The sequence below is a fragment of the Pongo pygmaeus genome, chromosome 10 (assembly GCF_028885625.2).
Source record: "Pongo pygmaeus isolate AG05252 chromosome 10, NHGRI_mPonPyg2-v2.0_pri, whole genome shotgun sequence".
Classification (NCBI taxonomy): Eukaryota; Metazoa; Chordata; class Mammalia; order Primates; family Hominidae; genus Pongo; species Pongo pygmaeus.
The window spans coordinates 48,712,188-48,726,254 of record NC_072383.2 but is presented as its reverse complement, the minus strand read 5'-3'; the positions used below and the strand labels follow the sequence as shown (position 1 = coordinate 48,726,254).

Sequence of the window (14,067 nt, the reverse complement as noted above, 5' to 3'; positions counted from 1 at the left end):
AAAGGGATTATGAGTGTAAAACAGTTTATACTCAATACTATACACCTGTTCATTAGTTCAATAATCTAAGGATACTACTGACTATAAGATCACCTTCACACACAGACATAGCTGCAAGACCAAAGTATAAAACACTTCCCAGGGCCAGGCGTGGTGGCTCATGCCTGTAATCCTTGTACTTTGGGAGGCAAAGGCAGGAGGATTGTTTGAACCCAGGAGTCCAAGGCCAGCCTGGGCAACGTGAGACCCCTGTCTCTATTAGAAAAGAAAAAAAAAAAAAAGGAAGAAAGAAAAGAAAACACTGCTCAGGACATGATTTTTTTCGTTGTTGTTGTTGTTTTTTGTTTTAGACAGAGTCTCGTTCTGTTGTCCAGGCTGGAGTTCAGTCGTGCGATCCCGGCTCACTGCAACCTCCACCTTCCTGTGAGCGGATTCTCATGCCTCAACCTTCCAAGTAGCTGGGATTACAGGCTCGTGCCATCATTCCCAGCTATTTTTAGTAGAGACGGGGTTTCGCCATGTTGGCTGGGCTGGTCTTGAACTCCTGGCGTCAAGTGATCCACCCACCTTGGCCTCCCCAAGTGCTGGGATTACAGGCCTGAGCCACCGCACCCAGCCTATTATTTTTATTTTTAGAGACAGAGTCTCTGCCGGGTGTGGTGGCTCAGGCCTGTAATCCCAGCACTTGGGGAGGCTGTGGCTGGTGGATTGCTTGAGCACAGGAGTTTGTGACCAGCCTGGGCAACACAGGGAGAACCCCCCATCTCTATTTTATTATTATTTTTAATTAAAAAAGAGAGAGAGAGAGAGAGAGAGGGTCTTGTTCTGTTACTCAGGCTGGAGTGCAGTGGCATGAACACAGCTGTCACTGCAGCCTTGACCTCCTGTGCTCAAGTGATTCTCCCACCTCAGCCTCCCAAGTAACTGGGATCACAGGTGCATGCCACTGCACCTGGCTAATTTTAAAAATTTCTTGTGAGACAGGGTCTCCCTCCATGTTGCCCAGGCTGGTCTCAAACTCCTGGGCTCAAGCAATCTTCTCTCCTCAGCCTCCTAAAGTGCTGGGATTACAGGTGTGAGCCACCATGCCTGGCCCAGATGATCTTCTGACTGATCAAGAGCTTATTGCCAAATTGAATTCTGCCATCTTCTTAAAAGATGTACTAACATTGGTTTGGCTATCTTCTAGTTTGGTGGCATTAACCAATTGAGGTTAATGCATTGGGCACTGGGGCTGATGGTACCCTGATGAATTTCCATGACTGCTGGAACACTGGATGTGTAGGCATATGAGACACTTTTTTAGCATCCTCAACATGGGCATCAGGCTGGTTTTTTGTTACTCAGCCTACTGATTCTATAGAGTGGTCTAGGATAGTTTTCTCTTCCCTTTTGTCTTCTGTATGTACAGGAAGAATGGGATCATGAACCAAACCTTCTACACAACTGAATAGAAAGCTTATGATGAAAAATAGCTAACATTTACACAGCACTGACTGTTGTAAACATTTTCCAATATATCAGCTGTTTAATCTTCACAAAACCCAACGAGATAGACATCGTTATCCCTGTCTTGCAAATGAGGAAGCTAAGGCAGAAAACTTATGTCCCTTACCCGGGGTCGTGCCACTAGTAAGTAGAGGAAGTGGGGTTTATATTCAGGCAGTCTGGCTCCAGGATCAATGCTCTCGATCACTCCAGGATCCATGCTCTCGATCACTCGTTATATTGCCTCTAAATTTCAGCAAAGAGGGAGATGATAAGTGCATGTTACCAAAAGATTGCTTTTTTCTGATCTGCTGCTTTTTTATTTTGCAGTGTAGTCTCCTAGCTTCTTGGAGTCTCTGATGTCACCTAGGGGAGAGAACTGAAATTCTTAGCATTTTTTTCCAGGCCATCCAGCCTCTCAATTCTAAAGCTGAGATGGCTTGGTAGCTAGTGGATCTGGCTTCATAGTTTCTTGGTTGCAGTGAAAAATGTACCAGGTTTTGGAACCAGGATTTAAGCGTGAGTTTAAATCCTGCTGTCCATCCATCTATCCAATAAATATCTATCATGCTCTTAAATGTCAACTACTAGGCTTTGTACTGTGTGTTGAGGATACAGTAAACAAAACAATTCCTTGCTCTCACCGAATTTAGTCGAGTGAGACAAGACAAAAACAAATACGTGGATGCTAAGAAGAAATATAAGGCACAGGGATAGAAACTAAGGAGAAGCACCATTTTAGAAATATGGTTAGGCATTTGTGCCCGGGAGTTTGAGGCTGCTGTGAGCCATGATTGCGCCACTGCACTCCAGCCTGGGTGACAGAGTGAAATCCTGTCTCTTAATGCAGGGAAAAAGAAATATGGTTAGGGAAGATCTCGGATATGGGGACATTTGAGTAGATATGTGAGGGAGTAAGTATGTGGCTAGCTGGTGGAAGCCACACAAAAGGCCCTGAGGTAAGAGAATGATTGCCCTGTTGAAGGAGCTGCAATGAGGCCAGTGTATTCAAGCAGAGTATGGAAGGGGGAAAGTAGAAGCAAACAAGATGACAGAACAAAATGAGGGGGCGTGGTGGGGGGCGGGGGACAAGAGAATGCAGCTCGAGCTTGCTGAGCCTTATAGTTCAAGGGAAAGACAACAGAGAAGAAACCAAGGCTATGTGTCCTTGGCAAATCACATACAACTTTTGACTTCTTAATCTTGGTTTTCCCCTTTTTTTCTTTTCTTTTTTTTTTTGAGACGGAGTTTCGCTCTTGTTGACCATGCTGGAGGGCAATGGTGCAGTCTTGGCTCACTGCAACCTCCGCCTCCCTGGTTCAAGCCATTCTCCTGGCTCGGCCTCCCGAGGAGCTGGGATTAAAGGCACGCGCCACCACCCTCGGCTAATTTTTGTATTTTTAGTAGAGACAGGGTTTCACCATGTTGGTCACGCTGGTCTCGAACTCCTGACCTCTTGACCCGCCCGCCTCGGCCTCCCAAAGTGCTGGGATTACAGGCATGAGCCACCGCGCCCGGCGCCCTTTCTTAAAAATAGGTTGCGGAAGGGCGCGGTGGCTCATGCATATAATCCCAGCACTTTGGGAGGCCGAGGCGGGCGGATCGCTTGGGCCCAGGAGTGCAAGACTAGCCTGGGCAACATGGCGAAAACCCCTTTTCTATTTAAAGAAATAAATTAGTTTGCAAAGTTGAGAAGATAATTTTTTTTTTTGAGACGGAGTCTTCGCTCTTTCGCCCAGTCGGGAGTGCAGTGGCGCGATCTCGGCTCACAGCAAGCTCCGCCTCCCGGGTTCACGCCATTCTCCTGCCTCAGCCTCCCGAGTAGCTGGGACTACAGGCCCCCGCCACCACGCCCGGCTAATTTTTTTATTTTTTAGTAGAGACGGGGTTTCACTCTGTTAGCCAGGATGGCCTCGATCTCCTGACCTCGTGATCCGCCCGCCTCGGCCTCCCAAAGTGCTGGGATTACAGGCATGAGCCACCGCGCCCGGCAGCAATTTTTTTTTTTTTAAAGAAAACACTCAAAGCAGTCCCTCATATAAGTAGATAACTCAAAATATTGCTTGTATTCTTTATAACTTGCGCAGGCTGCAATAAGTCATATTGCTGAAGACTAAGACCCCATGAGCGAGGAGAAGGGGGGGATCATGTTCCTAATGGCGTGTGGTCCTGGCGAAAGAAAAAGGGAGCTTTGGAGGAGAATTCGTTTATTTAAGATCTGTAGCTGAGTCTCCTCTCTTCCCCCATTAAAAGGTTGCAGCAGAACTGCCGCCTCGGGAGCCGGTTTGCCCGCCGGCTTCGGCTTTGCAACAGTCACCGCCTACAACTCCCGGCATGCTGCTGGGTGTGGGGCCGGCACGTAGACTCCATTTCCCAGCCAGCCCCGGGTCTCGGTCAGGACGTGCCGGCGCCTATAAGAGCCAGTGCGCTGCGGCCGGAGCCTATTGTTAGCCGGAGCCGGGGCGGTTCTGGGCATCTGCTGCCGGGGGCGCCCGAGTTGCCGGAGCCGCCCGGCCCTCTCTGCCTGCCGGCTGGGCTGCCCACCGCCCTCCCTCCCCGCCCTGCCGCCCTGGGAGCTCCCCGGCCGTCGCCGCGGGGCCCGGGGCTCGCTCGCTCCTCCCTACTTCCCACCCGGGTTAGGGCGGCGGCGGCAGCGGGGGCGGCAGAGACCATCACGGGAGGAGGCAGCTGCGGCGGGGCCGGTAATGGGCCTAGGGGTGCGGGGCGGAGGGTGCCGCCTCGTCCTTTCTCGGGATCGGCCCTCGGGCGGCCGTGGAGGAGTGGTCAAGCCCAGAGCCGTGCGGATGGAGGGGTCAGAAATGAGAGGCTCGGACGGGAGCGGTCGGGGGGCGGGGAGGTCGGGTGCCGTTGGGAAGGAACCGAGTCGGGAAGAGGCGTAGGAGCGAGGGGCACCGAGGACGCTGGCCCGGACTGCGGGGGCAGCTCGCGGAGACCGATGGGCGGCTTGGAAGCCTGCAGGATTGCGGATGAGGATTGAGTTCGGAATGGAGTGGAGAATGATGTAGGATGGAGGAAAGTGAAGGAAGGGGAGGGGGAACAGAGGAAAATGTGGGAGGAGTGGTTGGGAATTTGTGAGTAGCAGGCAGGAAGGGATGAGGAAGGCTGGGTAGGGGCTGCAGAGGATTGGAATGAGCGGGAAGGTTAGCAGGAATCAGAGGGAAGTGGGCCGAGAGCTGAAGGGTTCGGCAGGAGTGTTCATTAAAAGGAACTGGTGACTTGACATGTCCCTTCGCTCCGGTTCCTGATGTCTCCCATATTTCTGGCGTCGTGTGGGAAAATGAAAGCATCATTTGCCCTGGTTGCTAGCTTGATCTTTTTTCATAGGCCCAAATACGCAGCCAACTGCCACCCGTCCCTTTTAGTGCTGTGGTCTTGATTCATCCTTTTAAAGGGGTTGAGAGTGGCAGTGTGACACACAAACTGTTCTTCAGAATGAAATGCTAGAAGTTATCCCCACAAGACGACACTGTCCCCTTGTCCTGCAGTTTTCAGTTCAAGGTAAATCCATAGTTCAGATTTTTTTCTTCACTGGCTTTCTGTCTTGCAAATCCACAAAGCCAGGATGTTGGTTGTGCCGGTGTTATAAATGACTGGATATCCTTGAGAGTTAATGCAGCATCATGTTCCAGTTCCCACAAAGATCTGTCTTCCACACGATGGTAGTTTAGGCATGGAAAATTCTAACCTTGTGTTAGTGAATGGGTAAAAATCGGGGAGTGGGGGTGGTGAGTGCACGGCTTTCTTTAAACACCTAGCTTAAGCGGGGGGTTTTCACTTGAGTGCTTTGTAAGTTCATGATCCTGGTGATCACAAAGACACATGGATCCATGAAATTCATAGTATTTGAGAAACAACCACAGTATCTTGTAAAAGGAGAAACAGGGCAGGTCATTTTATTCAGGTTTATGGTAACACAGCAGCAAGCCTTCCTTCCAGCCCAGCTACAGATGGTAGCCCTGACCATCTTACTGGAGATTTTGATTCCTTGACCTTTAGCGGAAGATTGGGTTCCAGTCAAGTGAAGAGGCTTTCTCCTGTGAGATGTAGCTTATTACTTTGGACTCATTTAAGACAGAGACTTATATTACCTAAACTTTGCAAATAGATTCTTCCAGAAAATTTTGCCTGGGCAGTCCCTCTTGCTGGTCTCACATATGCTGGGTTTTTTTTTGTTGTTGTTGTTGTTTGTTTGTTTTGGTGGTTATAGGAATCCTTATAGGCCTGAAAAAAACTTAGATCTAGTACTAAAATATACATATGCTGGTAGAACTGTTTATTAGGTGCTAGCCTGATGTCTTCTGTGCTCTGGATCTTAACTATTTCATATACCATTGGGAAATGTTCAGCTAGAAACTCTTGAGAAAAGACCATTAGGCATGTAGCCAGAAAGTGTCAGCTGACCTTTCATTTCACTGGCATTTAAAAGCTTTAAAGAGAGTTGCGTTATTTTCTCCAAAAGCATTTGTTGAGTTGGTCATTTTGACAGTTAACTGTCAGTTTTGACCTGCATTCCCAGGTGCTAAAACTTACAAGTGTATCTCTTGAACACAGGCATTTATCCTCTACCAATGAATAATTGAGAGAGGTAGGAATGACTGATTTTTCTAGTTGTAGTTTGAAAGATTAATTTGATGAATTGGAAAGTATGGAAACTATTCTGTTACTATTGCAAAGAAAGATTTCTTTTTTAAAAAAATTTATTTTTATTTATTTTATTTTTTGAGACAGGGTCTGGCTCTGTTACCCCGGCTGGAGTTCAGTGGCACAATCTCAGCTCACTGCAACCTCTGCCTCCTGGGGTCAAGCAATCCTCCCGCCTTAGCCTCCCAAGTAGCTGGGACGACAGGCACACACCACCATGCCCAGCTAGTTTTTGTATTTTTAATAGAGGTGGGGTTTTGCCATGTTGGCCAGGCTGGTCTTGAACTCCTGGCCTCAAGGGATCTGCCCACCTTGGCCTCCTAAAGTGCTGGGATTACAGGCATGTGCCACCATGCTGGGCCAGTTTTTTGAAAATACAGAGACAGGGTCTTGCTATGTTGGCCAAGTTGGTTTTGCACTCCTGGCCTCAAACAATCCTCCTGCCTCAGCCTCCCAAAGAAGGATTTCTTTAGGGCACTATGGAAGTGAACAGGAGGTTTGTTCTTGGTGCCCAGTGAACATCTTCATCTAAAAGTCAAGTTCACATCAGAGAGTTAGACAAGGGGAGCTGGGTTGAAATTTAATCTTATATTGGTTGTTGGGACATAATCTTTTTTTCTTTTTAAAAAAATAATGGAGCTAATGTCAGAGAAAATGCTACTGACAGAGCCTGGGTAGGGTGAAGAGAGGAATCCTTGAGGATTTCCCTGAGTGCCATCCACGTGAATGGAAGAGTTTGACCATAAGTCAGTATACATGTTATTTACACACATAGCCATAGGTTCCAGTTACTCTCAGACAGCTTAAGGAAAATACTTTTCTCCTAGGTGTCACATCTTTTTTCTTCTTTCTTACCTATCTCCTATCATTGCCCAGAAACCACTATTCCAGAAGTAGAGAAAACACAGAAAAAGAGGAGGAGAATAGAACAAGCAGCCAGCAATCCTTGCTGCATCCAAGTTCACAAAAAGTAACCTAAAGATAACTGATACTCCTGAGGGCAACTGGGTTAAGACCGGGGAGAATTCTAGTAATAAAGATGATTTTGGAGCAGACCCAAGTTCATATGGGGCTTAAAGAGAAATATTCGCAGGAGATACTACCAGAAGCCTGGGGACACCTGAGGAAAGAACAGGAGTGGACATTTACTTCCAGTCATAAATCCTTGAGTGTTTCCAGGCTAAGGAAAAAGCCTGCCTGCCTGCCTGCTGCTTGCCTTCTTCTCTTCCCTCCCTCCCTCCTTTTTTTTTTTTTTTTTGAGATGGAGTCTTGCTCTGCCGCCCAGGCTGCAGTGCAGTGGCGTAATCCCAGCTCACTGCAACTTCCGCCTCCCGGGTTCAAGCGATTCTCCTGCCTCAGCCTCCTGAGTAGTTGAGATTACAGGCACGCGCCACCACACCTGGCTAATTTTTGTGTTTTTAGTAGAGACAGGGTTTTACCATATTGGCCAGGATGGTCTCGATCTCTTGACCTTGTGATCCACCCGCCTTGGCCTCCCAAAGTGCTGGGATTAGAGGCGTGAGCCACCGTACCCGGCTTTTTTTTTTTGACAAGGTCTCCCTCTGTTGCCCAGGCTGGAGTACAATGGCATGATCTTGGCTCACCACAACCTCCGCCTCCCGGGTTCAAGCGATTCTCCTGCCGCAGCCTCCCGAGTAGCTGGATTACAGGCATGCGCCACCACGCCTGGCTAATTTTTTTTTTTTTTTTTTTTTTTTTTTTGATTTTTAGTGGAGATGGGGTTTCTCCATGTTGGTCAGGCTGGTCTCGAACTCCAGCCTCAGGTGATCCACCCGCCTCGGCCTCCCAAAGTGCTGGGATGACAGATGTGAGCCACCGTGCCCGGCTTTATTCTGTCTCTTTAAAAAATCCCACCCACATAAGTATTCAATCACAAGGGGCTCCCCCTCCCCGCTACAATAAAATGGAATGAGAAATTTGTTTGTTAATCGGTATCTTTTTTTTTTTTAATACTTTAGGTTCTAGGGTACATGTACACAACATGCAGGTTTGTTACATATGTATACATGTGCCATGTTGGTGTGCTGCACCTGTTAACTTGTCATTTACATTAGATATAATCCCTCCCCCCTCCCCCCACCCCACGACAGGCCCAGGTGTATGATGTTCCCCATCCTGTGTCCATGTGTTCTCATTGTTCAATTCCCACCTATGAGTGAGGACATGCGGTGTTTGGTTTTCTGTCCTTGCGATAGTTTGCTCAGAATGATGGTTTCCAGCTTCATCCATGTCCCTACAAAGGACATGAACTCATCATTTTTTATGGCTGCATAGTATTCCATGGTGTACATGTGCCATATTATCTTAATCCAGTCTATCATTGTTGGACATTTGGGTTGGTTCCAGGTCTTTGCTATTGTGAATAGTGCTGCAATAAACATACGTGTGCATGTGTCTTTATAGCAGCGTGATTTATAATCCTCTGGGTATATACCCAGTAATGGGATGGCTGGGTCAAATGGTATTTCTAGTTCTAGATCCTTGAGGAATTGCCACACTGTCTTCCACAATGGTTGAACTAGTTTACAGTCCCACCAACAGTGTAAAAGTGTTCCTATTTCTCCACATCCTCTCCAGCACCTGTTGTTTCCTGACTTTCTAATGATTGCCATTCTAACTGGTGTGAGATGGTATCTCATTGTGGTTTTGATTTGCATTTCTCTGATGGCCAGTGATGGTGAGCATTTTTTCATGTGTCTGTTGGATGCATAAATGTCTTCTTGTTGATAGGTATCTTTAAACCTAGCTAAAATCTTAACCCATAAAAAGCCCTTGGCTCGTTCCTTTCTTACCATGCCCTAAGAATGTGACCTCTGATAAGGTCAGTAACCTGCAGAACTGAACTGATACTTTGGGCTCGTTTTTTAATTTAATTATAATTTTTATCAAATACTTGATTTTTTTTTTTCCTCCCTGGCCAAATTTATTTCAGGAATGTGCTTGTCTGAGACTTCTGATGGCTGAGGTTTCTTAGGTACATCTTGTGACTTGAATGCAGAATTTGATGCAATCTGGATAGCTTAGGAAATACCTTCTCTAAGGTACTTATTAGGTCTGGTTGACTTTGTAGAGCTGATCCAAGAGCAGGCAAATTGCTTGCAACAGACACAGTCCAGAAAAACAGCTCTGTAGCAGGCATCTTTTGACACCACAGTATATTCTGGGTAGCTGCTCCGCAGTAATGCAGCCCTGTCGTTCTGGGCAGTGTTGTTATTCCTGCTGCATAATTAGCAACTAGTGAGATCATAGTCTGGGGAGATTCTGGCATTACTGAGGCAAGGGAGGGTTCCTGTCTCATCACACATGGCTCCCGCTTTGACAGCATTTCTGCTGAGCAGATTCGTGTCCTTCTGGAACTTAAATCCAAAGATGGAGGAAAAAGATTGGTACCTAGGAAATGGACTATCTCAGAACTCCTTGGTTGTATGAAAGCGTGTTGAAAACAACACTGCTTGCCATATTGATATAACCAGAATAAATAGTTACTTCTCTTGCTATTTGTTTTCCCCTTGCTGATTTCTTTATAGAGGGCAAAGATTGTAAAGCTACGATGTCCTTGCACAGAGGATGGTGACAGACCAGATGAGCCCTATTTTATGGAGCAGTATGAGATTGGGGAAGATTTTGGGTTTTGAAGCCATGCAGATTCTAATCTTGGGTCCATTATTTGGTACCAAATTTGACCTTTATAGAAGCCTGGTGAGACACTTTACACTTGTGAAGATCTGGGTAAAGGGTTTTCCTGACTGCTAATGTCCTTCAAAATTGAGTGCCTGGAGCAGTATTTCCCAAAGTGTATTCCAAGCATTATTTGCACTCTAAAATACCTTGGAAACAGTGGGTTCCTTAATCACGTTTGTAGAAACATTGCATTCTATGTTCTCTCAGCCTTCACCATCCTTATTAGTATATTAAAAGCCTCTAAGAGGTTCCGCTATAGGCAATTTTTTAAACCCTTTTGACACAGCAGTCCTATTTCTATGTAAAAGCTATTAATACCATAAGACACGCACTTTGGGAAATGCCGGGCTGTATTATCACTAGGAAAAATAAGTGGGTCTAGCCGGGTTCAGTGGTGCATGCGTTGTAGTCCCAGCTACTCTGGAGGCTGAGGCAGGAGGATTGCTCGAGCCCAGGTGTTCAAGACCAGCCTGGGCAACATAGTGAGACCCTGTTTCTAAAACAGATAAATAGTTGGGTCTAGTCTTGGTTTAGGCAAAGCCTAATTCTGCTTTTCTTTTTTTCCTTTTTTTTTTTTTTTTTTTTGCCAACCAAACAAGCAGCAGTGATAATTGTGTTTTTGATCTCAAGTTCTTCTCACTGGTCCCTTGGAGAGCTTTTCTATATGATCAGAAGAGCAGCTACTGTGATTCCTGGGCTAATGAAGCCTAGACCCCAGCTGGATTGGAAGCAAAGGCCTTTCCTCCACTGGGAAAGGTGCTGCTGCTACCCATCTCATTATTCTAAGAGTGATTGAGAATGGAGGGGCTGAAGGGAAACGAAAGTAGGAGAATGTTGGCCAGAGCTAGTAGAGAAAGAACTTAATATTGAGAAAGCAGACATCAGTGCTAGGTGAGGTGCTTTCTTTAGAGAGCTGTGTGTATAGACTGGGGAGGGGTCTGTCTGGGGACAGGAATGCTGATTCCTTTTTTTCCCTGGGCAGAATCCTAATGTACCTGGCTAGCTGGTGGTGAGTAGGGGCTTTGGGGCCAACTTGGTGGGCTCCCCAAGGAAACCCCTTTGAAACCAATGGATGCATTCACGGGCTCGGGTCTCAAGAGGAAGTTTGATGATGTGGATGTGGGCTCATCAGTTTCCAACTCAGATGATGAGATCTCCAGCAGTGATAGTGCTGACAGCTGCGACAGCCTCAATCCGCCTACCACTGCCAGCTTCACACGTGAGTAAGCTGCTCCGTCCCTGCCTATACCCACATTCCCCAAGCAGCAGAACCCATGGCAGCTCGAGACAGCGTCTATGTGGCTTGGGGATTTGTCCTTAATCATCATCTTTCCTTGCTCTTTGGAGGACCTCATTTCTCTAATACCGTAGACTAAAGTCTGATTTATTCTAGCTGATTTTACTTGTGTTGTGGGTTGCTGGTTCCCAGAATGGGTTAAATTAGATTGAAAAGGTCTACCCTGCCCCCACCAGAGTCCCAGAGAGTTCCAGGAAATTGTAGCTGTAGCAGGATATAAATGCTTGCTGCTTGGACAACTGGGGCAAATCCAGATTTCTTAATTCTTTTTTTTCTCGTTTCGCTCTTGTTGCCCAGGCTGGAGTGCAGTGGCGTGATCTCAGCTCACTGCAACCTCTGCCTGCCGGGTTCAAGTGATTCTCCTGCTTCAGGCCTCCCCAGTAGCTGGGATTATAGGCGCCCGCCACCATGCCTGGCTAATTTTTTGTGTTTTTAGTAGAGGCAAGGTTTCATCATGTTGGCCAGGTTGGTCTTGAACTCCTGACCTCAGGTGATCCACCCGCCTCGGCCTCCCAAAGTGCAGGGATTACAGGCGTGAGCCACCGTGCCTGGCCAAGATTTCTTAATTCTTACGGCTCTATTAGTTCTTGGAAAGAACTGATACTATATATGAGGGGTTGCCCATAGGCCAAATCTGGCCCAATGCCTGTTTTGTAAATAAAGTTTTGTTGGAACACAGTTATACCCATTGTGTATGATTGCTTTCATGCTACAGTGGCAGAGTTGAATTATTGCAACAGAGGCCTCATGGCCTGTAGAGCCTAAAATAGTTACTGTCTGGCCCTTGATAGTTTGCGGTCCCCTGCTACAGATCAATGCTATCCAATGGAATTTTCTGTTATGCTAGAAATGTTCTGTATCTGCATTGTCCAACAGTAGCCAGTTGCCATATGTGGCTATTGAGCACTTGAAATGTGGTTAGTGGCTGGGCGCAGTGGCTCACGCCTGTCATCTCAGCACTTTGGGAGGCTGAGGTGGGTGGATCACTTGAACTCAGGAGTTCGAGACCAGCCTGGGCAACATGGCGAAACCTCGTCTCTACAAAAAATACAAAAATTAGCTGGGTGTGGTGGCGTGCACCTGTACTCCCAGCTACTCTGGAGGCTGAGGTGGGAGGATTACTTGGGCCTGGGAGGTTGAGGCTGCAGTGAGCGGTGATTGTGCCACTGCACTCTAGCCTGGGTGACAGAGCAAGAGCCTGTCTCAAAGGAAAAAAGAAAATAAAGAAATATGGTTATTATAATTGAGCTGAATTTTTTGTTTGTTTGTTTTTGAGATGGAGTCTTGCTCTGTCGTCAGGCTGAAGTGCAGTGGCACAATCTCGGCTTGCTGCAACCTCCGTCTCCCAGGTTCAAGTAATTCTCCTGCCTCAGCCGCCCGAGTAGCTGGGACTACAGGCGTGTGCCACCACGCCCAGCTAATTTTTGTATTTTTAGTAGAGATGGGGTTTCATCATGTTGGCCAGGATGGTCTTGATCTTTTGACCTCATGATCCGCCTGCCTTGGCTTCCCAAAGTGCTGGGATTACAGGCATGAGCCATCATGCCCGGCCTGAGCTGAATTTTAAATTTTATTTAATTTTAATTAGCTTAAATTGCCACATGTGGCTAGTAGCTGCTGTGTTGGACAGTAAAGCTATAGGTTGTTATATCCAGAAAAGATTACCTAGAGATCCTCTTCCCAGCTGATGTCTAAAAATGGATTTTGTGGTCATCTGTTTAGGTATAGTCAGTCTGGAGGCAGTTGTATGAACCAACTGAAGTTCAAGGTCCCTTCTGACAGAGCATTTAGGATTTGAAGATATTAGACAGTTCTCTAGATATAGAGAGCACGTTTAGAGAAGAAGAGTTGAGACCCTAGATGGATGAGAAAGAGCAAGCTCCCCAAACAGGTCATCCCTGAGTTAATAAAACATCTCTCAGCCAGGCATGGTGGCTCACGCCTGTAATCCCAGCACTTTGGGAGGCTGAGGCGGGCGGATCACCTGAGGTCAGGAGTTCAAGACCAGCCTGGTCAACATGGCGAAACCCCGTCTCTACTAAAATATAAAAATTAGCTGGGCGTGGTGACACACGCCTGTAATCCCAGCTTCTCAGGAAGCTGAGGCAGGAGAATTGCTTGAACCCGAGAGGTGGAGGCTACAGTGAGCCGAGACAGTGCCACAGCACTCCAGCCTGGGCAACAGAGCGAGACTCCGTCTCTAAATAAATAAATAGAAAAATAAATAAAACATCTCTCTGTGCTCCCTTCTCAGCCACATCCATCCTGAAGCGGCAGAAGCAGCTGCGGAGGAAGAATGTACGCTTTGACCAGGTGACTGTATACTACTTTGCCCGGCGCCAGGGTTTTACCAGTGTGCCCAGCCAGGGTGGTAGCTCTCTGGGCATGGCCCAGCGCCATAACTCTGTACGGAGCTACACACTCTGTGAGTTTGCCCAGGAACAGGAGGTGAACCATCGAGAGATTCTGCGTGAGCACCTGAAGGAGGAGAAACTCCATGCCAAGAAAATGAAGGTGCCTAAGGGTTCTGGGATCTGCTGCTGTCCATGTAGGAAACCATTTAGGTTCATTGGTTGGTTGGTTGATTTTTTTTTTTTTTCTGGGACAGAGTCTTGCTCTGTTGCCCAGGCTGGAGTGCGCTGGCATGATCTCAGCTCACTGCAACCTCGGCCTCCCCGGGTTCAAGCGATTTCTTGTGCCTTAGCCTCCCGAGTAGTTGGGATTACAGGTGTGCATCCGTCTAGTTTTTGTATTTTTAGTAGAGACAGGGTTTTGCCATGTTGCCCAGGCTGGTCTCCTGGTCTCAAGTGATCTAACTGCCTCGGCCTCCCAAAGTGCTGAGACTACAGGTGTGAGCCACTGCACCCAGCTGATTTTTTTTTTTATTTGACTATTGTCCTTGGGGTATAGAGATTTCA

General features: G+C 47.2%; 1 protein-coding gene across 13 annotated transcripts in view; it reads left to right on the top strand.

Moving 5' to 3' along the window:
- Positions 1–3,889: 3,889 nt before the first annotated feature.
- The window catches only part of CSRNP2 (cysteine and serine rich nuclear protein 2), a 22,699-nt gene continuing 12,521 nt past the window's right edge, over positions 3,890–14,067 (top strand). Inside the window, exons 1-6 of one of the 13 annotated variants that reach the window (XM_063646947.1) lie at positions 3,923–4,190; positions 4,834–5,007; positions 9,699–9,870; positions 10,455–10,608; positions 10,835–11,071; positions 13,404–13,663. In XM_063646947.1, coding sequence (XP_063503017.1) covers positions 10,921–11,071; positions 13,404–13,663 — 411 coding nt within the window. In that variant the 5' untranslated portion in view covers positions 3,923–4,190; positions 4,834–5,007; positions 9,699–9,870; positions 10,455–10,608; positions 10,835–10,920. Of the gene's footprint in view, positions 5,008–9,127; positions 9,146–9,698; positions 9,871–10,454; positions 10,744–10,834; positions 11,072–13,403; positions 13,664–14,067 lie in introns of those variants that run through there. The other 12 variants (XM_063646949.1, XM_063646946.1, XM_063646945.1 and 9 more) reach the window with 12 other exon arrangements.